This window comes from Oncorhynchus masou, chromosome 12 (genome assembly GCF_036934945.1).
Source record: "Oncorhynchus masou masou isolate Uvic2021 chromosome 12, UVic_Omas_1.1, whole genome shotgun sequence".
Lineage (NCBI taxonomy): Eukaryota > Metazoa > Chordata > Actinopteri > Salmoniformes > Salmonidae > Oncorhynchus > Oncorhynchus masou.
In genome coordinates, this window is record NC_088223.1 from 84,460,717 (window position 1) to 84,483,618 (window position 22,902).

General features: G+C 43.2%; 1 protein-coding gene across 1 annotated transcript in view; it reads left to right on the forward strand.

Annotated features, from left to right (window-relative positions):
* stk10 (serine/threonine kinase 10) overlaps nucleotides 1-22,902 on the forward strand; it is a 54,094-nt gene that overhangs the window by 9,865 nt on the left and 21,327 nt on the right. Inside the window, exons 2-7 of the mRNA XM_064982271.1 lie at nucleotides 4,214-4,378; nucleotides 13,580-13,628; nucleotides 15,307-15,456; nucleotides 17,137-17,209; nucleotides 19,266-19,460; nucleotides 19,901-19,982. Coding sequence (XP_064838343.1) covers nucleotides 4,214-4,378; nucleotides 13,580-13,628; nucleotides 15,307-15,456; nucleotides 17,137-17,209; nucleotides 19,266-19,460; nucleotides 19,901-19,982 — 714 coding nt within the window. The remainder of the gene's footprint in view (nucleotides 1-4,213; nucleotides 4,379-13,579; nucleotides 13,629-15,306; nucleotides 15,457-17,136; nucleotides 17,210-19,265; nucleotides 19,461-19,900; nucleotides 19,983-22,902) is intronic.

The following is a 22,902-nucleotide window of genomic DNA, read 5'->3' on the forward strand; positions in this document are numbered from 1 at the left end:
TTATATGTACCTGATATGCTTCTTATATGAGAATCAAACAAGCCTGGTGTTCCCAGGACCCAAACCCAAAGCTGTCTGAGATGTATTTTTCATAATGATAAGTTGATTTGAGTCGTCTTCAGAGGGAGATTAAGATTTACTAGGCAGCCCAATGTTAACAAGAATTCTAGACATGACATTCCTGTTCAGAGAAATGTTCAGGGTTGTACATCTTAACGCCAGGGCAAAGGTTAAGCACACATTCTCTAGAGATGGGCTGGGATTAGTGTCCTGTCAGCCTGTGTGCACCTGCACTCTGGCAAAGTGCACACTACAGTGTACATGCAAGCGGGCCCACGCCTTGGCACACCGCTTCATGTTTACTGTACTCTATTCTGCTATCAACCTGGAAGTGATTGGCCATAGGAGGCTGTGCCAGCAGCAGCAGAGAGCAGACACGCACCACCCGCTGAGCCCAGTGTGTCTGCTCCTCTCCTTTCACAGCCAGGTGTAGTAATCTGCCCAGTGAACGTCACTCCACTAACTGGATCTGTGTGTTCTCATTACGGACCCCAGAGGCAGGGGAGAAGAAGCTGATCCCTCGTTTTACTGCTTTGACCTTTTGTGGAGCACTGAGAGGAAGAGTGACTTCTCCCATGAAGGGACACCAACAGGCGGTCACAGACAGGCGGGCTATAGCAAAAGAGGGGCCTGTGACGTTTAGTTGTCCCTGACATCCATGGAAATGTTGGGCAACAGTTTTGTTCCTCAGTGTGATGATTGGGTTAGAGAGCACTGCTTTGTTGTTCCTCAGTGGGTTGATTGGGTTAGAGAGCACTGCTTTGTTGTTCCTCAGTGTGATGATTGGGTTAGAGAGCACAGCTTTGTTGTTCCTCAGTGGGATGATTGGGTTAGAGAGCACTGCTTTGTTGTTCCTCAGTGGGATGATTGGGTTAGAGAGCACTGCTTTGTTGTTCCTCAGTGTGATGATTGGGTTAGAGAGCACTGCTTTGTTGTTCCTCAGTGGGATGATTGGGTTAGAGAGCACTGCTTTGTTGTTCCTCAGTGGGATGATTGGGTTAGAGAGCACTGCTTTGTTGTTCCTCCGTGGGATGATTGGGTTAGAGAGAGCACTGCTTTGTTGTTCCTCAGTGGGATGATTGGGTTAGAGAGCACTGCTTTGTTGTTCCTCAGTGTGATGATTGGGTTAGAGAGCACTGCTTTGTTGTTCCTCAGTGGGATGATTGGGTTAGAGAGCACTGCTTTGTTGTTCCTCAGTGGGATGATTGGGTTAGAGAGCACTGCTTTGTTGTTCCTCAGTGGGATGATTGGGTTAGAGAGCACTGCTTTGTTGTTCCTCAGTGGGATGATTGGGTTAGAGAGCACTGCTTTGTTGTTCCTCAGTGGGATGATTGGGTTAGAGAGCACTGCTTTGTTGTTCCTCAGTGGGATGATTGGGTTAGAGAGCACTGCTTTGTTGTTCCTCAGTGGGATGATTGGGTTAGAGAGCACTGCTTTGTTGTTCCTCAGTGGGATGATTGGGTTAGAGAGCACTGCTTTGTTGTTCCTCAGTGGGATGATTGGGTTAGAGAGCACTGCTTTGTTGTTCCTCAGTGGGATGATTGGGTTAGAGAGCACTGCTTTGTTGTTCTCTGCTGTGATAATGGCGAGGAGGAAGAGTTGGTTTTGTAAGCCAGTTTTACTATCTGTTAGTACAATCAGGTTAGTGTGAGTATACAGCTCTATGCTCACCCAGCACCACTCTTCCTCCTCCTCCAGTGGAGAGACTGCAGAGCCTTTTATGCCTTCCAGAAAGTCAGTGCTCCCTTGTGAGGCACATTGAGGCGTTTCAGTGTCATTTCCTCTGTGTACAGTACAGCCCCTTCCCTCCCCCATAGACAGACAGACTTACAGATGGGAAGATGCTCTATCTCTCCGTCTCTCCACCCCCCCCCAACTCAACTGAAGCCCAGAAGCACATTCCTGGGTCGTGTTCTCACTGAGCTGCAGAGCAGGGTGGGGGATTGGCCTTTTACAAGGCAGACTAGAAGCGAGCGGAAAAGAGGTAATGACTCCCCGTCAGGCACGAGCAGTGTGCACCTTTCTCCAAGCCTCAGAATGTACCTTTCTCCAAGCCTCAGAATGTGATAAAGAGAGGGGTGGAAAGAGTTCGGGGTTAGCGAGCTTGGTTATGCAGACTCGTTAAGCGGGAATTGTGACCTAACGGGCCCTTTGTTGACTCTGAGATGGGGGTTTCCGTGGTGGGAGCAGAGCCGTTTCCTGGATGTGGTGATGAAATGCAAATGCTCTGCGACGCATTGTCAGATACACATTGTCAGATGTCTTTCCAGTCAAACACTGTATGCAAAGGTTAAGTTTCCTAACCATGTGACCTCACCAGGAAAAACGGACTCATTTAAAAAAGGCCCTGGAGTTACTCCATCTTCGGGAACTCTCAGGGTTGTAATTATGGTAGGCCAGTGTCTCCAAGGGGTGTGCGTGACTACACTGTTTACCCAGATGTTTTCCCACAGACCCCTCAGGCACTGGACCCCACCAGGCTGTTTAGTCTGCAGCCTCGCATCTCCAGGTCATTGGGAGTAGTTTGAGCTATACTCACTCACTCACTCACTCACTCACTCACACTCACTCACTCACTCACTCACTCAAAACTATCAGTGTAGATGAAGGGGAGGAGACAGTTAAATAATAATTTTTAAGCCTTGAGACATTTGAGACATGGATTGTGTATGTGTGCCATTCAGAAGGTGAACGGGCAAGATAAAATATTTAAGTGCCTTTGAACGGGGTATGGTAGTAGGTGCCAGGCGTACCGGTTTGTGTCAAGAACTGGAACGCTGCTGGATTTTTCACGCTCAACAGTTTCTCATGTGTATCAAGAATTGTCCACCACCCAAAGGACATCCAGCCAACTTGACACAACTGTGGGAAGCATTGGAGTCAACATGGGCCAGCATCCCTGTTTGACATCTTGTAGAGTTCATGCCTGACAAATTGAGGTTCTTCAGAGGCCAAAGGAGGTGCAACTCAGCATTAGAAAGGTGTTCCTGATGTTTGTTAGACAGTGTAGATCTGCCTATACTATAGATAAAGACATGCGTCTCTCTTGACTTTTACCTCTTTCTCCCATTAACTCACATCCTTTCTCTTTTAATTTTTGGTTGTTGCTCTCTCGCTGTCTCACACAGTCTTTGTTCTCTCTGCTCTCATTCTCTCACACACACACCATTATGTAGATACCACACACCTTTCCCAGAGCACAACTTGTTTAACCTAGATTAATTCATTCTCAGAATTATAGCCTCTGACAGAGACCTGTACTTCCTGTCTGTTGTCATGTGGTCACCACTTACTCACCCCTCCTGATGTCGGTTTATCATGCAGTCGGGGACAGTGTTTCTAACTGATTTGTAGTGCCTTGTCAATGTGGATGGATGGGCTGGCTGACTGCGTGACTACAGTGGTTCCTCCTGCTTAGCTCTTACAGGGTGTGCAGGTTCCTTTCCTGTTGTGCTTTTTAAGCCATTAAGTAAAACTTTCTCTGCTAGGGTTTTGATTAAGGTTTGTTTTCATGAGAAAGTCTTGGACACACACACACACAGAAGATTTCATTGGGTGGGCGAGCGGTGGCCCAGATATGGTTTTTGAAGTCCAACCTATATTGTCAAATTTAGTTTCCAGTATTTAATGTGTGACTAATGTTAATTCACTAAGACTAGTAACTTTAACTTCATGAAGTCCATTTGCTTATTTCACAATATATGAGACTTGTGATGTCTTTTCAATTGTAGTCACATGAGAAAAACACGGAAGTTCATTTCGAAACGGGGTGGTTTTCGCAAGTTCAATTTCCTTCCTAACGCCCCTACTGGTTCACCACGGCCGGGCCCCACCTATGATTTTTCTTAGTATTACTCAATATACCCTCTGATTAAAATTCACTGTCCTCGTGTAGTCTATTTAAATCGCCCCATGTGCAGAAATGATGCCTGTAGCCTACTTCCTGTGTGCTGACCTTTTGACATTTACCAGTCACCCAATAGATAATAACCCCCATCTAGGGTAGAATTGCAAAGCAAAATATATATGGAGAGTCAAAGTGAGAAGGCTTTTTAAAATGAATGTATAAATGGCTCGATATCCTTCATCTCATGAACACTAAATGAGGACACGATGGTGTAAATATTGACATGTTTACTCCTTAATCTTCTAGGCCAAAAACAAGGAGACTGGAGCGCTGGCTGCGGCCAAGGTGATTGAGACAAAGACTGAAGAGGAGCTGGAGGACTACATGGTGGAGATAGACATCCTGGCCAAGTGTGACCACCGCTATATTGTCAAGCTGCTAGATGCCTTCTACCACGACGCCAAGCTCTGGGTAAGACCTCCGGGCCGCCAGTGGGCCACCCATGAGCCACTGTGCCGACGGTGAGCCGGAACTGGACCCTGTGGAGTTTCTAGTGGAACTCCCAAAACTGTTAGCCAAATCAATGGTCTGATCCATTCCAGAGCCCTGTATTACAGAATAGGTTCTGACCTTACCTGATGGTGAACCTTCATAGATTCTATGAGGATCTAGCTAGATCGTTCACTTCCTCCCTCTAGGAGACTTTTTTTCCCCTCTCTCCCTCTCTCATTATTGAATACACTGCAATTTTGCATGTACTTTGTAATCTGCCTGTGTCTTCCAAGACAAACACTGGTGACCTTATAAAGCATGCTGGTCCCGGACATCAAGTATCCTCAGAATTATGAAACGTAGCAAAAAAAGAAAATGGTCACAAGCCAACACGTTATTGTTAAAACAAATAATCTAGCACACTGTTCATACTGCAGCAACACTTTATGATGCAATTCTGATACACACTGTTCATACTACAGCAACACTTTATGATGCAATTCTGATACACACTGTTCATACTACAGCAACACTTTATGATGCAATTCTGATACACACTGTTCATACTGCAGCAACACTTTATGATGCTATTCTGATACACACTGTTCATACTGCAGCAACACTTTATGATGCTATTCTGATACACACTGTTCATACTGCAGCAACACTTTATGATGCTATTCTGATACACACTGTTCATACTGCAGCAACACTTTATGATGCTATTCTGATACACACTGTTCATACTGCAGCAACACTTTATGATGCTATTCTGATACACACTGTTCATACTGCAGCAACACTTTATGATGCTATTCTGATACACACTGTTCATACTACAGCAACACTTTATGATGCTATTCTGATACACACTGTTCATACTACAGCAACACTTTATGATGCTATTCTGATACACACTGTTCATACTACAGCAACACGTTATGATGCTATTCTGTTGCACACTGTTCATACTACAGCAACACTTTATGCTGCTATTCTGATACACACTGTTCATACTACAGCAACACGTTATGATGCTATTCTGTTGCACACTGTTTATACTGCAGCAACACGTTATGCTGCTGTTCTGTTGCCCACTGTTCATACTGCAGCAACACTTTATGATGATGTTCTGTTGCCCACTGTTCATACTGCAGCAAAATGTTATGTTATTCTGAACTGTGATACACATTGGGTTGGATTCTGACGTTTACGATTAATTATTTATCTGACTATAGTATTTTTGTGACGATCATTGCATGACCGAATGTGACCTTTGAAACCGTGACCTGGATATAAGTGCAGTATAAACTCGACAGCTAAAAGCCAAAGTGATGTAAAACTGCTGAGTTGAAATGGTCATAGAGGCAAAAGTGTAGATCATCTTAAACCTGCACTATGTAGCTTTTTGGGGTGATATTTCACAGCAGTTTAAACTGAAATTAAACAAACTAGTTCAATTGTAGCACCCAGGAAATAGTTGGAGCGGTGTCTGTATAGTGCAGCTTTAAGTGTGGTTCTTACAGACCAAGTAGATGCCAAGAGTTTTCTACATTTCATTCTAGCCTCATACCGATTTTTAAATGGTTGTGTACACAACGATTCCATCTCTCATAGGGTCCAGAGTAGAAGGTCAACAGACAGAGGAATGGGGTATGTTAATGCAGTGTTGGGGCACCTTGTACATGGCAGCAGGTCTATTGCTCCCCCTACCCAGCTGTTCAAAGCCCAGAGGCTTGTTGCACCCCTGCTATGGCATAGCTGAAATTCCACAGTGCGAAAGGTACATTCTCCTTTCTACAAGGCCTCTGCATTGAGACTGTCAGCTCATTGTGTTTTGAGAGAGGGCCGTGTGCAAATACACGTACAGCTTTCCAACCACACATTTCCTGTCTGTGTGTGTCCTTGGTGGGGTTTCAGTTTTCTCTCTGATCTCGTTCTCAGCTATTCTACATTTAAAATGGTGCAGCCTATCATTGAGTGTACATGGGCAGTATAGTCCGACATCAATGTGATCTTATTCAAGAGGCCCAGGTTATTTCCTCCAGAGTGAGTAGCCAGAGGCAGTGCTCACTTATACACCACTTCCCACTATTTATTTATGCTAATGACCCTGTTAAGATCGGCGGTTTAGATGACACAATATAACTATGTCATACTTGGATATCATCAGAAAGAATCAGGTTATAGTTTGGCCTCTCCAGTGTCGGCACAACCCAATATGTTTCTGGGTGGGGATGAGTTGTCTGACCATAACACCTACACACAAACACCGGCACCACAAAGTGAGAGTATTGCCTCTCCCTGGCCAAGGGCCAGTGCCAAGGGGATGACTAAAGATGTGTGATCCCTGGAGGATGCCAGTCTACCTAGGCTGGGTGGGGAGTCTCTGCTGAAGAGAACCGGCAGTTGGGCTTTGGGCCTCAAACCCCCCTCTTTCAGCTGGAGAGCGCATTCCGCTGCCCACCTACTCTGCTCTGGGGAGAGAGAGAAGGCTGTTTGTTCTCATTTAGGAACAATCTGTTTTCCAGCCACAGCGTGAGAAACAGGGGGCCTTTACCATAGGTTAGCTAATTGACTGCTGACATTAACACACAGACATACACACAGAGACATGATCACGGACAGTAGACACACACACACGGACAGTAGACGCGCACACACAGAGGCGCAGACAGCCGACACAGAGGCGCAGACACACATACCATTTCTAAGCTTTTGTTCACTTCTGGAATCACTCCATCTTGACTAACTAGCCAACTTCTGATCTATCAAACAGACCCTGTCTTACAGGACCAGTTACGTTCTTAATTATTAGTTGAGGACTGCAGCCAGCCATGAATGTTTTCATCTGGAGATCAACCAAGAAAAAACTCTAGAACTGTATTAGTAGGTGTTAACAGATGGATGGTGTGTCTCTTAGTATGCAGTCAGTGTAGTCTATTGCCACTCCTAGGGCCAACACAAAACCCTACTGCACACTGTGAGACAGAGTGTAATTAGTATGTATAATATACTCCTTGTGAATAAGTCTTTCTCCTTGAGGGTGCTTCTTGATGAAGAGAGGGCTCTGTCTAAAGAAATGCTGCTGTGTTCTGTTCAGTTGATACCAAGCAGAGGTAGAGATGGAGACTGGGAGAGGAACCATATAACAGGAAGTGAATGATGTCCTTGTAGGGTTCTTGTTTTTATCCCCCCAGCACAGCGCCACTCCGTTTACTGTAAATATGCCCTCATCCTCTTTTGTTCACTATCTCACTCCCTTCTACCCACCATCTCAGTGGAGCTACAGTACATCACATAGAGCAACGTGTTGTCTGTCTATTTACTGTTCTTCATTCTGAATCCATCCTGAGGACGTAATGTACCATCAAATCAAGCTTTATTTATACAGCACATTTCAGACATGCAATGCAATGTGCTTAACAGGAAAATACAAAATGAAATATTTACTACACAACAAACATAAGATTAAAAAACAAAAGTGACACAAACTGAACAACTAAAAAGCACCCTGAGGAAAAGCAAAGCTAAAAAAGACATGTTTTAAGATCTCTTTTAAATATGTCCACAGTTTTCCCCTCCCTCAGGTTCTCTGGCAGGCTATTCCAGAGTCTGGGAGCATAGTAACTAAAGGCTGCCTCTCCATGCGTCTTGGTCCTAGGCTTTGGGATAGTTAAAAGGACAGTGCCAGAGGACCTGAGGGACCTACTGAGTACAGAACTTAAAGCATGTCTGACATGTATTGCGGTGCACAATTGTGGATTGATGTAAAAACTAATAGAATCTTAAAATGAATTCTAAAACTCACAGGCAGCCAGTGCAGAGACCTTTAAAACCGGTGTAATGTGTGTGTGCTCTCTGTCTGGTCTTGGTCTGTACCCGTGCTGCAGCATTCTGTATGTTTTGCAGTTGACCAGTGGCTTTCTTGAGTAGACCAGCCAGGAGAGCATTACAGTAGTCAAGCCTGCTTGTAATAAACATGGATGAGTCTCTCTGTAGCAGGTTGAGTGAGAAACGGCCGCATCTTCCTCAAGTGGAAAAACGCTATTTGGTCACATTGTGTGATTTTTATTTTTTTATTTTAGTTCAGAATCTAAAATAACACCAAGTTTTAAAAACCTTTTTGGTCTTTATTGCCTGTGAATTAAAATGTGCGACTAGATTCTCTCTCTGTGCTATGGCCCCAACAATAAGTACCTTGGTCTTTGCTTGACTTAGATGGAGGAAGTTGTGAGCCATCCAAGTATTTAAATCACTAATACAGTCTAATAATTTATCTGTGGAGCTAAAATCCTTCTCAGAAATGTAAAGTAGTGTATCATTTGTGTAGCAGCGGAAATCAACACTGTGCTTTCTGCCAAGGGGTTATATCTATATAGAGATATATCTCACACACACAGTTGAAGTTGGAAGTTTACATACACTTAGGTTGGAATCATCAAAAGTCATTTTTCAACCACTCCTCAAATTTCTTAACAAACTATAGTTTTGGCAAGTCAGTTAGAACATCTACTGTGTGCATGACACAAGTCATTTTTACAGCAATTGTTTACAGACAGTTATATGTGAAATAATCTGTCACAATTCCAGTGGGTCAGAAGTTTACATACACGAAGTTGACTGCCTTTAAACAGCTTGGACAATTCCAGAAAATTATGTCATGGCTTTAGAAATCTCTGATAGGCTAATTGACATCATTTGAGTCAATTGGAGGTGTACCTGTGGATATATTTCAAGGCCATATCTTTAAACTCAGTGCCTCGTTGCTTGACATCATGGGAAAATCAAAAATAAATCAGCCAAGACCTCCACAAGTCTGGTTCATCCTTGGGAGCAATTTCCAAACGTCTGAAGGTACCACGTTCATCTGTACAAACAGTAGTACGCAAGTATAAACACCATGGGACCACGCGTTCTGTCTCCTAGAGATGAATGTACTTTGGTGCCACAAGTGCAAATCAATCCCAGAACAACAGCAAAGGACCTTGGGAAGATGCTGGAGGCAACGGGTACAAAAGTATCTATATCCACAGTAAAATGAGTCCTATATCAACATAACCTGAAAGGCTGCTCAGCAAGGAAGAAGCCACTGCTCCAAAACCACCATAAAAAAGCCAGCGGTTTGCAACTGCACATGGAGACAAAGATCCTACTTTTTGGAGAAATGTCCTCTGGTCTGATCTACCAAAAATGGAACTGTTTGGCCATAATGGGGTGGCAGGTTAGCCTAGTGGTTAGAGCGTTGGACTAGTAACCGAAAGGTTAACTGCCCCTGAACAGGCAGTTAACCCACTTCCTAGGCCGTCATTGAAAATAAGAATTTGTTTTTAACTGACTTGCCTTGTGCTTTGCTGCAACTTCACAAAATAAATGGCATCATGAGGCAGAACAATTAAGTGGATATATTGAAGCAACATCTCAAGACATCAGTCAGGAAGTTAAAGTTTGGTCGCAAATGGGTCTTCCAAATGGACAACGAACCCAAGCATACTTCCAAAGTTGTGGCAAAATGGCTTAAGGACAACCAAGTCAAGGTATTGGAGTGACATCACAAAACCCCGACCTCAATCCTATAGAACATTTGTGGGCAGAACTGAAAAAGCATGTGTGAGAAAGGAGGCCTACAAACCTGACTCAGTTACACCAGCTCTGTCAGGAGGAATGTGCTAAAATGCACCCAACTTATTGTGGGAAGCTTGTGGAAGGCTACCCAAAACGTTTGACTCAAGTTAAACAATTTAAAGGCAATGCTACCAAATACTAATTGAGTGTATGTTAACTTCTGACCCACTGGGAATGTGATGAAAGAAATAAAAGCTTAAATAAATAATTCTCTCTACTATTATTCGGACATTTCACATTCTTAAAATAAAGTGGTCCTAACTGACCTAAGACAGGGAATTTTTACTAGGATTAAATGTCAGGAATTCTGAGAAACTGAGTTTACATACACCTTAGCCAAATACATTTAAACTTCCGACTACAACTATATATTACTACCATTCAAAGTTTGGGGTCACTTAGACATTTCCTTCAACAGTGAAGAGGCAACACACAGTTCCTCTGTCCAGTGTCTTCTTTTTGCCCATCTTAATCTTTTCTTTTTATTAGCCAGTCTGAGTTATGGCTTTTTCTTTGCAACTCTGCTTAGAAGACCAGCAATTCGGAGTCGCCTCTTCACTGTTGACATTGAGACGGGTGTTTTGCGGGTACTATTTAATGAAGCTGCCAGTTGAGGACTTGTGAGGCATCTGTTTCTCAAACTACACACTAATGTACTTTCTCAGTTGTGCAGCGGCGTCTCCCACTTCTCTTTCTATTCTGCTTAGAGCCAGTTTGCGCTGTTCTGTGAAGGGAGTAGTACACAGCGTTGTACGAGATCTTCAGTTTCTTGGCAGTTTCTTGCATGGAATAGTCTTCATTTCTCAGAACAAGAATAGAATGACGAGTTTTAGAAGAAAGTTTTTGTTTTTGGACATTTTGAGCCTGTAATCAAACCCACAAATGCTGATGTTCCAGATACTCAACTAGTCTAAAGAAGGCGAGTTTTATTGCTGCTTTAAACAGAACAGTTTATAGCTGTGCGAACATAATTGCAAAATGGTTTTCTAATGATCAATTAGCCTTTTTAAAATGATAAACTTGGATTAGCTAACACAACGTGCCATTGAAATACAGGAGTGATGGTTGCTGATAATGGGCCTCTGTACGCCTATGTAGATATTCCATAAAAATATCTGCTGTTTCCAGCTGAAATAGTCATTTACAACATTAACCATGTCTACACTGTATCTCTGACCAATTTGATGTTTTAATGGACAAAAAAAGTGCTTTTCTTTCAAAAGCAAGGTCATTTATAAGTGACCCCAAACTTTTGAATGGTTGTCTGTATGGCTGTGTGTACAGAACCAAGATCGAATCTTATAGAATGTGATATGTATTTTCTCTGAATTATGTTCTCAAAGGGTGACAAATTTGACCTAAATGGGTCCTAAACCAATTTTAGAACCTTTACTTGTCTATCACTGGAACGTTATTCAATTCCCAATGTGTCACTATGCATAATGCTGATTCTTTTCATGATGGAGAAAAGATGTCCGGGAGATTTCTTAGAACATGAGTTTGGAAATCACTGTCGGTGTCGGTACACAGTTGTATGAACTTAAATAACATTTACATTTACATTTAAGTCATTTAGCAGACGCTCTTATCCAGAGCGACTTACAAATTGGACATGTCAATGTCGCCAAGGTGCTACCTAAGCCAGTTTACTTGTGTATCTCACAGTGGTTGCAAGTCTGCATCAGCTCAACTTAACTTGCCCGACTGAGCAGTCAGTGGCATAAACTCAGAGGGCTTAGCCAGTGAAACGGCATCTTTTAACAGTCATCAATTATTAAGAGTTCTCTAAGAGGAACATACAGGCTGTAGTTTATACGCGGTCTGACCAGTTGGATCACATCTTTCCCCAGTGCAAAATTGCTCTTGTCATCTGGAAACCATGCCAACGTTCCCTCAAAGGGAGAAAACTGCTGTGATTTACCTACAGTAGCAGCGATAGATATAATTATCATTTAGATTCCACTAAAAACTTCATGTTGTCTATACATAAAACCACAAGCTGATAAAGCATTTTACAGTAGGTGTTTATCATGTAGTCATTTGAATGGCATTCAGTGGACACAGCCAATGTTGAGGTTGTACCAGTTATGCCTTCCTCTTAAGTTTATTTACCTAGCTTGTCATCCACATCTGAAGTATTTGTTGATGAGAGGATAAGTAGGGATTTAGGAAAAAACACAAATTAACCTCAATAAACTCCAATGGATCCAATGTTAATACAAGGCCTCACAAACACCACTTTTCAAAATCACCTTATGCCTCATAAGACACCCATGTTTTACTGTGGAGGCTAGCCAAGACTGACCGGAACATGGGCACGTCCCTCGGCTGGGGATGGAGTCGTGTGTGTGTGTGTGTGTGTGTGTCCACTTATGTACAGTGACTACCTGTAAGTCCTCCATTAGTTTTGTTGCTTTGACAATGGTGTTATAGCACAGAGGTGCATTAATGGGTTGGAGAGGGCCTTTTTTTCTATGGTAACACAAGACCTAGTCTGTGTTACTCAATTGTCAGGGGATTATGTAACAGTGAGAGATGTATGCTGTTGATGAACAGTGACAAGCCATCTTAGTGCCTTGGATAAAGAAACATGCACGTGAACACATCTCTTTGAAAATTTGAGGTGCTCTCAGAATCCCTTAAACAACACTGGTATGTTAAAGTTACTGTACCCCATCAACCCTCAAGTCATGTGGAATATGATCAAAACACCTTTCTACTCTGGCTTTATTGTGCTCGGCCCCCCCTTTGACTTGCATGACTCGTTCAAAAGTAGCCTTTGACAGTGCAGATGCACGGGATTGTTGTCAGTGGGCTTTTTTCCTTTTCTGTTTCTGCCTTTCCTCAGCTCTTGCTGTTTCACCTTGGCAGGGATGGTATTTGGTTTATGTTTCAGTGACAGTCTGTTATCGCATCCATCGCTAAACACACTGACTGTAGTGCTGTTCAGTACGGCCACGGTGAGAATCGCCTATAGCGACACGAGGCATTGTAGAGTGATTGAGAGGGCTTTCAACACAGATGTCAGAGACAGGAGTGTACGACTAGAAAGGGAGCTGTTGGTTAATCTCCTGGTGACTGGGCAGCGTCAGGCGTCTGCTGCTGACATGTGCTGTCTTTTATCGTATAGTTTATCTGAGTTCCAAGAGGCCTTACTGCCTACAACTCCTGTCTCGCTCTCTTCTCTAGATTTCAGACATTCTCTCAGGGCCATACACTGGTCTCTCTCTGCTGTATCTCAGCTAGGCTACTACCTGTCACTTCTCTGGACCTTCCCTCGCGTCTCCTCTCAGCCCCCCTCCATTTAATCCATCTTCTCTCTTTCTTTACCCCGCTTCCTTTTCTCCGGGAAGCTTCTGAAGTGATCACAGTAAAAGTCAAACAATAGCTACTAACATATGCCTGTGACTTTAAAGTGCGTCATGTTGATGGTTCTCTAGAAAATGTGACTTTCCATTGTATCCGTCTTCCCTCTTACGAAGTTTGTATTCAGTTTGTATTTCCTGATAAGACTGTAAATCCCAATACTGACTGTTTTTCTCTTTGTCCACACAGATCATGATTGAGTTCTGCCCAGGAGGAGCCGTGGACGCAACAATGTTAGGTACGGAGACGTTGTGGGGTCCGGAATTATTGGATCCCTTGATAAATAATTCAAATTCTGAGCTATGTTGTATGCTAAATTGGAAGCTAAATAGCCCCATAACATGAAAGATCCACCACTATATTTTGTAGTAGAGATGAGGTATTTTCTGCACATGCATTGTTCTTTTGACAGGCCAACGTGGAGCTGACGAGGGCAGTGCATAAGCACAGACAAAATATATCAAGGAACCAGAAAGATTCTGTATGGAGGAATTTTGTAAGATCCCTCCCATTGTTCTCCAATCTCATAACACATTTTAGAAAAAGGCTCAGTGTCATTATCGTCGCAATGCAAGAGGAGGGTCCTGAAGTATTTATAAACAGGGGATCCAATTATTTTTCTCCCATATATTTTAGAGATTTTTATTACTTTATCTGAGAAATTGTATAAGTATGAAATAATATACTTTTTCTCCCCAAAAATGCATACAATATAGTTCAGTATTTGTGTTATTTATTTTATGCAGTATTTTTTTTGCTCATCTTTATCAAGGGTGTCAATAATTCCAGACCCCACAGTACTGTGGACAGCGTGGTGCTTCATGGGTATGTGCTCTGTGCTCTCTCCCTTAGAACATTGCTTTCATAAGCTTCCCGCCTCTCCCATTTGATGTTTCAGATTCTATACCTCAGGCCATAGCTGCAACTGCCAAGTCATTGTTACTCTTAAGAATATTGCTTTATTATAAAATAATTGGCGAACAAGGCCCAGTGACGTCACGCTGTAATGGATCTGCTATTGTTGCAAAACAATAAGCGCAGATAGAGAGGAGACCCCTGGTAGTTTCCATGTAAAAGGACCGATGAGCACCGGCACGTTAACTTCATATGAGCATGTTGAATTGGGTGTCAAATTAAATCCAAGAGTCTATATTTTTGAGAAATTAAGGCATATATACATTTTCAACCATTTTCCATCCTAAAAGTCTGGAATAATGATTTCTGGTCAAACTGTTGGAGAAGGGGTCTTAGAAAACATCATCTACCAGGAAAAAGTCTTAACTTATTAGAAATACATCAACTAGAGCTGTCAAATGACAAATAATTAAGTTAGTTAATCGTTACCAAATCGGTAATGGAATTTCAGAAAAATCAGTAATGAAATGTCTGCAATTGAATTGGCTGCAATGGGGAAATCATAGTATTCACAAAAAACAGTAGGGTTCACAACTTTAGATGGCACAGTAAATAGTCTAATGTACTGTTCAGTAGATCTGAGTACACAATTTACCTTACTGAACTATAACCTACTCTACTGAACTCTACTGTACTGTGGAGTTTCCTTCCAGCTTCTACTACAGCAGTCGCTGGCCCCAAATACAGCTAACCAAACACAGAAAGAATGGAGATAACATTCACATGCTAAAGCAGGCTTTCTCAAAGTCAATTTACACTCTCTCAGGGGGCAGTGACCTCTTAAGACTTCCTACATCTTGTACTGGCAGAAGCCCGATCTGCTGCATAGGAAATACTCAGGTGACCCAATAAACCACCTTGCCTTCAGGGGAGTTCTGACTTGTTACCAGTAAAAATGGGTTGTACCATTTTTCTCTTGAGGGGATTTAAAGTAAAACTTTTGATGTGTAAAGTGATGTCTGTTACCCTAACCGGTGTCCTCGCCTCTTTCTGGTCTGCAGAGCTGGACCGGGGCTTGATAGAGCCCCAGATACAGGTCATCTGTAAACAGACGCTGGAGGCCCTGGTCTACCTGCACAGCATCAAGATCATCCACAGAGACTTGAAGGCCGGAAACATCCTTCTTACACTGGAGGGAGACATCAAGCTAGGTGAGTCTCTATATTCTCCCTCCACATTGTTTTACCCATAGAATGTATTCTTCTAGAACATGGAGACCTCTAGAATGCTAGAACCAGTGTTCTACTTGTTGGGTCTAACCATCCCCCTTAATCTTCCTCTGTTATCCACAGTCTTAAACTATTTGGATTAATTCTCCAGTAAGCAACAACGACTTCTCATTGGACATTGTATATTGGAAAAAGTGGCTGTTATCTTGTTGGAAAGCAGAGCGTGATGGGAATGTTCACATAAATCGACCCAGTTAGAAAAAGTCCTTCCCTGAGTCATCTTGGAAGAATCAGATGTGAGATGTGTTGGAATGCGGCATTCTGATAAATTCTTCCTCAATGTGATTTATAGCTAGTATTCTGTTGAGTTTCAATATCCCTGAAGTTCTGTGTGCTGAGGATTTGGGTCCAAAAGGTCTATCAGATTATTGTTGAATCGCCACTTGCCAAACTATACGGCTGCTTTGTGGAGCCTATAATAGCTTTATAAATGTCAGTCTGAGAGAAAGGGAGGAGCAAGGAAGAGAGCAGGACTGTACTCGAAAGGGCTGCCTGATAACGCCTGTGAACTTTTAAGGACCCCCTGGGAACTCCCGCTGTCAGTGACTTCCAACCCTCTGTCTGAACTTCAGACAGTCTGACTGATTTGTCATGTTACAAGGCCCTCTTCACTAGGACAGACTCCGGAGCTTTGTTTTAATGACTGGGAGAGCCTCTAATGGAAAGTTGCCCAAATAAGACCGACGTGTACAGTTCTCATGGCCTGTCATTTTGCTCCATAGATGGAGAATGTGGATCTGCTCCTCAGGAACAGACAACAGATACTCTTGCTGTCTGGGGAAAGTGGAGTATTTTCATCCTAGATCATAGGGTTGTCCCATTCTCAAATCAAATCAACCATCACTGAAAAGGCATTGGCCCCTAAAGAATTCCTCAAGGCCTAACAGAAATCAGACACTATACTTAGCAAAGGGAAGTCTGAAGTCTCAGTTCATGATTTAAGGAACGGTTAAAAGGTAAAATATGACAAAAAAATGTATTTAACCTTTGTTTAACTAGGCAAGTCAGTTAAGAACATTCTTATTTACAATGATGGTCTAGGTACAGTGGGTTAACGACCTTGTTCAGATTTTTACCTTATCAGCTCGGGGATTTGATCTAGCAACCTTTCGTTTTACTGGCCCAACTCTCTAACCCCTATGCTACCTGCTGCCCCAGGTAGCCTAGGCCGTCATTGTTAATAAGAATTTGTTTTTAATTGTCTTGCTTAGAAAAATAAAGGTGGTAGTAGCAGTATAAAAGACTACAATCTGAACTCTAGACTTAACATTGCCCTGGTCTCATCCCAGGCGGTCTCTGGTAATATCCTGAGAAAGACCCATGTGTTGCTAAAGCAGAAATAACATCTCTAAGTGCTGGATCATGTTTGGGGAAATGGAAAGGTCGTTTGGGATGTTATACCCTGTGCTGTAAATTTAATCAGTCAGCTTTGCGTCTTGTCTCTGCTGTCATGGCAGTTTTACGGTGTAGAAACACACATTCCCCCCCCGGAAGAAGAAATTAGGTTATAAAACTGGCCTGTCAATCATTCTCTCTACCAAGAAATGGAATTCTGAAAAACATTTGAACTGTTCTGTTTTCTTTCTGTCTCAATGCTTGCAGCGGATTTTGGCGTGTCAGCGAAAAATACCAAAACTCTGCAAAGAAGGGACTCTTTTATAGGAACACCATACTGGTGAGTACATACACATGAAAACAAAGGGGAATGACAATGGGTGTCGACACTGCCAGTGATAGTGCGTTACATTTTGGACACAATGTAGGGAATAGGGTGCCAGTTGGGACGCACGTGTCTTTAATGGGATTATGGTTATACTTCTGACTGGATGTCAAACATCTTCTTGCTACTACCCATGGTACCTATTAAACCAGTTCTATGTTCTGCTTGATATCATAATGCATAATGGCATTCCTTACAGTAGTGCCCACTGCTCAGTCGGTGTGGTTTGATCATAGCCTTACAAGGCCCTTGGAAAAGCTCTTATGTCTTAGTTTGATTCTAGACCTTGTGCTTTAGCTGGGCCTGGCTAGTTTGCCAATAAGCATGGTTCGGTTGAAGTTAACTATTGACCAGAGCAGGTTATCCAATGGCGATTGGGATAGTTTCTCACCCTGCCAAGGTGTTGCACAATGTTCGATAGCGTCATAAATGAGATACAGATGGAATTTCATTGTGTATTCTGCTGTAAATTTGAAGCTTATTTTTTATTTATATTTTATTTAACTTGGCAAGTCAGTTCAGTACAAATTCTTATTTACAATGACGGCCTACCAAAAGGCATCCTGTGGGGATGGGCTGGGATTAAAAAGAAAATATAAATATAGGACAAAACACACATCACGACAAGAGGGACAATGCAACACTACATAAAGAGACTTAAGACAACAACCTAGCAAGGCAGCAACACATGACAACACAACATGGTAGCAACACAAAACATGGTACAAACATTATTGGGCACAGACAACAGCACAAAGGGCAAGAAGGTAGCGACAACAATACATCACACAAAGCAGCCACAACTGTCATTAAGAGTGTCCATGATTGAGTCTTTGAATGAAGGGATTGAGATAAAACTGTCCAGTTTGAGTGTTTTTTTGCAGCTCATTCCAGTCACTAGCTGCAGCAAATGGAAAAGACGAGCGACCCAGGGATGTGTGTGCTTTGGGGACCTTTAACAGAATGTGACTGGCAGAATGGGTGTTGTATGTGGACTACCTCAAGCTTTAAACCCTCAGAGGTAGTAATCACACCTGTGCGGAGTGGGACATTCTTCTTACTAAACCTCATGACCTTAGTTTTGGAGGTGTTCAGAACAAGTTTAAGGGTAGAGAAAGCTTGTTGGACATTTTGAAAACTTTGTTGTAGAGCGTTTAACACAAAATCTGGGGAGGTGCTAGCTGAGTATAAGACTGTCATCTGCATATAAATGGATGAAAGTGCTTCCTACTGCCTGAGCTATGTTGTTGATGTAAATTGAGAAGAGCGTGGGGCCTAGGATTGAGCTTTGGGGTACTCCCTTGTTGACAGGCAGTGGCTGAGACGGCAGATTTTCTGTCTTTATACACTGCACTCTTTGAGAGAGGTTGTTAACAATCCAGGCCAAAGACACCTCACACACCAATACTCCTTAGCCGGCCCAGAAGAATGGAATGGTCCGTATCAAAAGCTTTGGCCAAGTCAATAAAAATAGCAGCACAACATTGTTTAGAATCAAGGGGAATGGTGACATCATTAAGGACCTTTATGGTTGCAGTGACACATCCATAACCTGAGCGGAAACCAGATTGCCGTGAGAATACTACAGACATCAAGAAAACGAGTCGGTTGATTATTTTTCCAACACTTGATAAACAGGGCAAAATAGAAATATGCCTATAACAGTTAACAGTGTACCATTTCTTTATGGAACGTGTCACTTTTGATCGTAAGGAAACACTGCATACCCCCCTCTCTAGAGCTCAGATAAAGTACGTTATTATGCCTACTATCCACTTGGTCAGTAAACATAGCTCAATCGAAAGTGTGTTGACATGCAAATATTGGTCGTGAGCTTGGAATGTGAACTATTTACAACTTTTACAATATGCCAACAGCAATAAACGTGAGGGACGTTTCAGATTAATCATATGAAACCTAAACATAAACTTCAATCTTTTTTTTGTCTTAAAACGCCAGAGGGAATTTGTCCACCATTAGAGATCCTCTATTGTACTATGTTGTATTCTAGGATGGCTCCTGAGGTGGTGATGTGTGAGACCATGAAGGACGCTCCGTATGACTACAAGGCTGACATCTGGTCCCTGGGCATCACCCTGATCGAGCTGGCCCAGATCGAGCCCCCGCATCATGAACTCAACCCCATGAGGGTCCTGCTGAAGATAGCCAAGTCTGAGCCCCCTACCCTGGATCAACCCAGCAAGTGGTGAGAGGACAGGAGGGGCCAGAGAGGTCTACGGGTCTACATCTGTCCTTTAAACTTAGCCGCCAGAAGCTGGTGAACACAGCAATATGAGTGTGTAAAGCTGTGGCTTTTCTAATCCGTTTTAATGAGGCGGTGTGTTCTATTGCTCACCAGATGCGAGAGCTCGGGCCTTTTCCCCCACTCCCCAGGTGCTGAGAGCTCTCTCCAGATGAGAAGAGCATTGCTAGTGAAAGCTTTATTTGTCGAAAGAAATATAGCCGTGATTAAAGTAATGATTACCCACCTTGCAGAGCTGTGCAGCCAACTGTGTACCGCATTCCTGAATCTGTTCCGTTCTAGCCTCACTGTGTCATTAAGTTATCTAGTGAAAATATCACCACCACCCCATCAGTCCTTCTCCCTTCTTTGATTAATGTTCCCGGCATTCTGTGTGTTTTAAGGTCACAGGAGTTTAAGGATTTCCTGAAAAAGTCGTTGGATAAGAATCCAGAGAGTCGGCCAGACGCCGCACAGCTCTTGGAGGTAAGCTAGCCTCAGACACACTATATATACTGTTGTATACCTCGCTCTGATGTATGAGGACGTTCTCCCTCTGTCTTTTTCTCACTCTTCACAAGTCCACTATCTTAACCTCCCAAAACATCAGCTGTTTCAAACACAAGAGGAATGGTGAGATGATACGATAGGCAAATGAGCAGTACCATAAAGAGGGCATTGGGTAGATGGAGAGTGCTGAAGAGAGGGCAAGAGAGAACGTGGAAATAGACAAGGTGTCTATTAAAATGCAGGAGCCACAGCTTCCTGTCTGGGTTCCACAGCAGAGGGTAAATCTAGCAACTTGCATTCCTGTTTCCAACTAATGGCGCTTTGGGATTTCTCCTTATTCTCTCCACCCTTTGCCAATTACAGAGCCCAAAGCCTGCTGGAAGTGTAGAGGGAGATGGGAGTGGTCGTGTTCAGTGCTGCATGGAAGGTTTTGATCGCTATCATATTTATGTTTGAAGCCCGGTTAGATGGCATTGATGGCAATAAGCCCATTGAACAGCATTCATCCGCACCATCTGTGACTCATGACATAGATCAGGGATCATCAACTAGATTCAGCTGCGGGACAAGTGGATGGTCAGGGGGCCAGAACATAATTACAAATAATTTGTCAACTGAAATTTGACTAAAACATAATAATTACAAACCTTTCTTACATTTATATATAATCACATATATATATCTAAAGACATTTTTGCTCAGCAAATTTGGGGGGGCTAAATGAATTCACCCGCAGGCTGCCAGTTGGCAAACCCTGACATACATTGTGACAGGGATAGGAGGCCTTTGGGTTACTTTGTGTTGTGGATCACTAATTAATAGACAGACAGGAAATCTAATTAGAGGGCAGTTTAATTACATCCATTATTCCAGTGAAAACTTGGACGATGTCCATGTGCTATATATTATGTCAGGGGACAAACATAAGTCTAGTCAATGTGACTGTAGCTCTCCTCTCTCCCCCTCTCTGTTATGGCATGTTATCACAGCTATCACAGCACCATAGTGCCCTCCAAGCTCATCACTAAGCTAAGGACCCTGGGATAGAACTCCTTCCTCTGCAACTGGATTCTGGACCTCCTTACGGGTCGCCCCTAGGTGGTGAGTGTAGGCAACAACCCTTCTGCCACGCTGACCCTCAACATGGGGCCCTCTCAGAGGTCCGTGCATAGTCCCCTCCTGGACTCCCAGTTCACCTACAACTCCAACATCATTCAATTTGCTGATGACACGATGGTGGCAGGCCTGATCACCGATGACGATGACACAGCCTATAGTTTATCAAGAAAACGTCACAATAGCGTTCGACTTGTCTGCTCCCAAAAACATTTTCGACATGCATCTGTAAAATGATAGTCTAGAAACTAAAGCTTTGGTTGTCTTCCTCTCAGGCTTCCATGTCTTCTCCCTGGACCTCCTAATTTGGCTCGTGGCCAGGTTCAAAAAGCCTCAAATTTGCCCGGGTGGCCACCAATTTTTCAACCCTTGTATTGGTCAGCCTGTTGCGTGCTTTGGTGTGTGTGTGTGTGTGTTCCCAAACAAGGACCAGGCAGCTGATGTTGGTTGGATTTGGAGGATGATGGAGGCAACAGGGGAAAGAGCCTCCGATCCACAAAATCTGATGAGATATGTTGGCACAACTGCCATATTACATCTCCATCCCAAAGCCCTTGCTTGGAAGTGTACTTCGCCAGACTGCCAAGAACCTTGCCCTCATCCAGGCCAAGGTGGCATGGTAGTGATAACATTGGCCTTGTTGATCTCTGCACCAGACAGGATAACTCTTGCCAGCATACTTGGGGTCCAACATGTATGCTGCAGCGTGTATGGGCTTCAGGCAGAAGTCTTCATGCTTTTTGATGTATTTCAGTACTGAAGTTTCCTCTGCTTGGAGCAACAGGGAAGTGAGCAGCGCAGTACGGATTTCTTCTCTTACATTTGCAAGCAGAGTCTGTACATCAGACGGATGTCTCCCTCAATCCGTGCAATGGCTACTGCTACAGGTTTCAGGCTGCTTACCACTCTTTCCCAAAATACATCATCCAGGAGGATCCTCTTGATGGGGCTGTCCATATTGGCAGACTGTGATATTGCCATTTCTTGAAGAGACTCCTCCCCTCCAGGAGACTGTCAAACATCATGGCACCACCACCCCAATGGGTGTTGCTGGGCACCTACCATGTGGTGCTCTTATTCTTCTCACTTTGCTTGGTGAGGTAGATTTCTGCTATACCTTGATGACCCTTCACATACCTAACCATTTCCTTGGCTCGCTTGTAGTGTATCCATTGTTTCCAGTGCCATTATGTCCTTGAGGAGCAATTTCAATGCATGAACAGCACATCCAATGGGTGTGACGTGAGGGTAGGACTCCTCCACTTTAGACCAAGCAGCCTTCATGTTCGCAGTACTATCTGTCACCAGTGCAAATACCTTCTATCCAAGGTCATTTATGACAGCCTTCAGTTCATCTGCGATGTAGAGACCGGTGTGTCTGTTGTCCCTTGTGTCTGTGCTCTTGTAGAATACTGGTTGAGGGGTGGAGATGATGTAGTTAATTATTCCTTGCACACGAACATTCAACCACCCATCAGAGATGATTGTAATAGTCTTGCTTTCTCTATGATTTTCTTGACCTTCACTTGAACTCTGCATCCAGCAAATGAGTAGATAAAGCATGTCTGGTTGGAGGAGTGCATGTTGGGCGAATAACACTCAGAGATCTCTTCCAATACACATTGCCTGTGAGCTTGAAAGGTGAACCAGTTGCATACACAGCTCGAGCAAGACATTCATCAGCATTTCTCTGACTACGTTCCTCCATTGTCAAAAAAACTTCTGATTCATGAGCTGTTGCTGTTTATAAGGTGTCTGATTCCTCATTTTAATCTCGAAT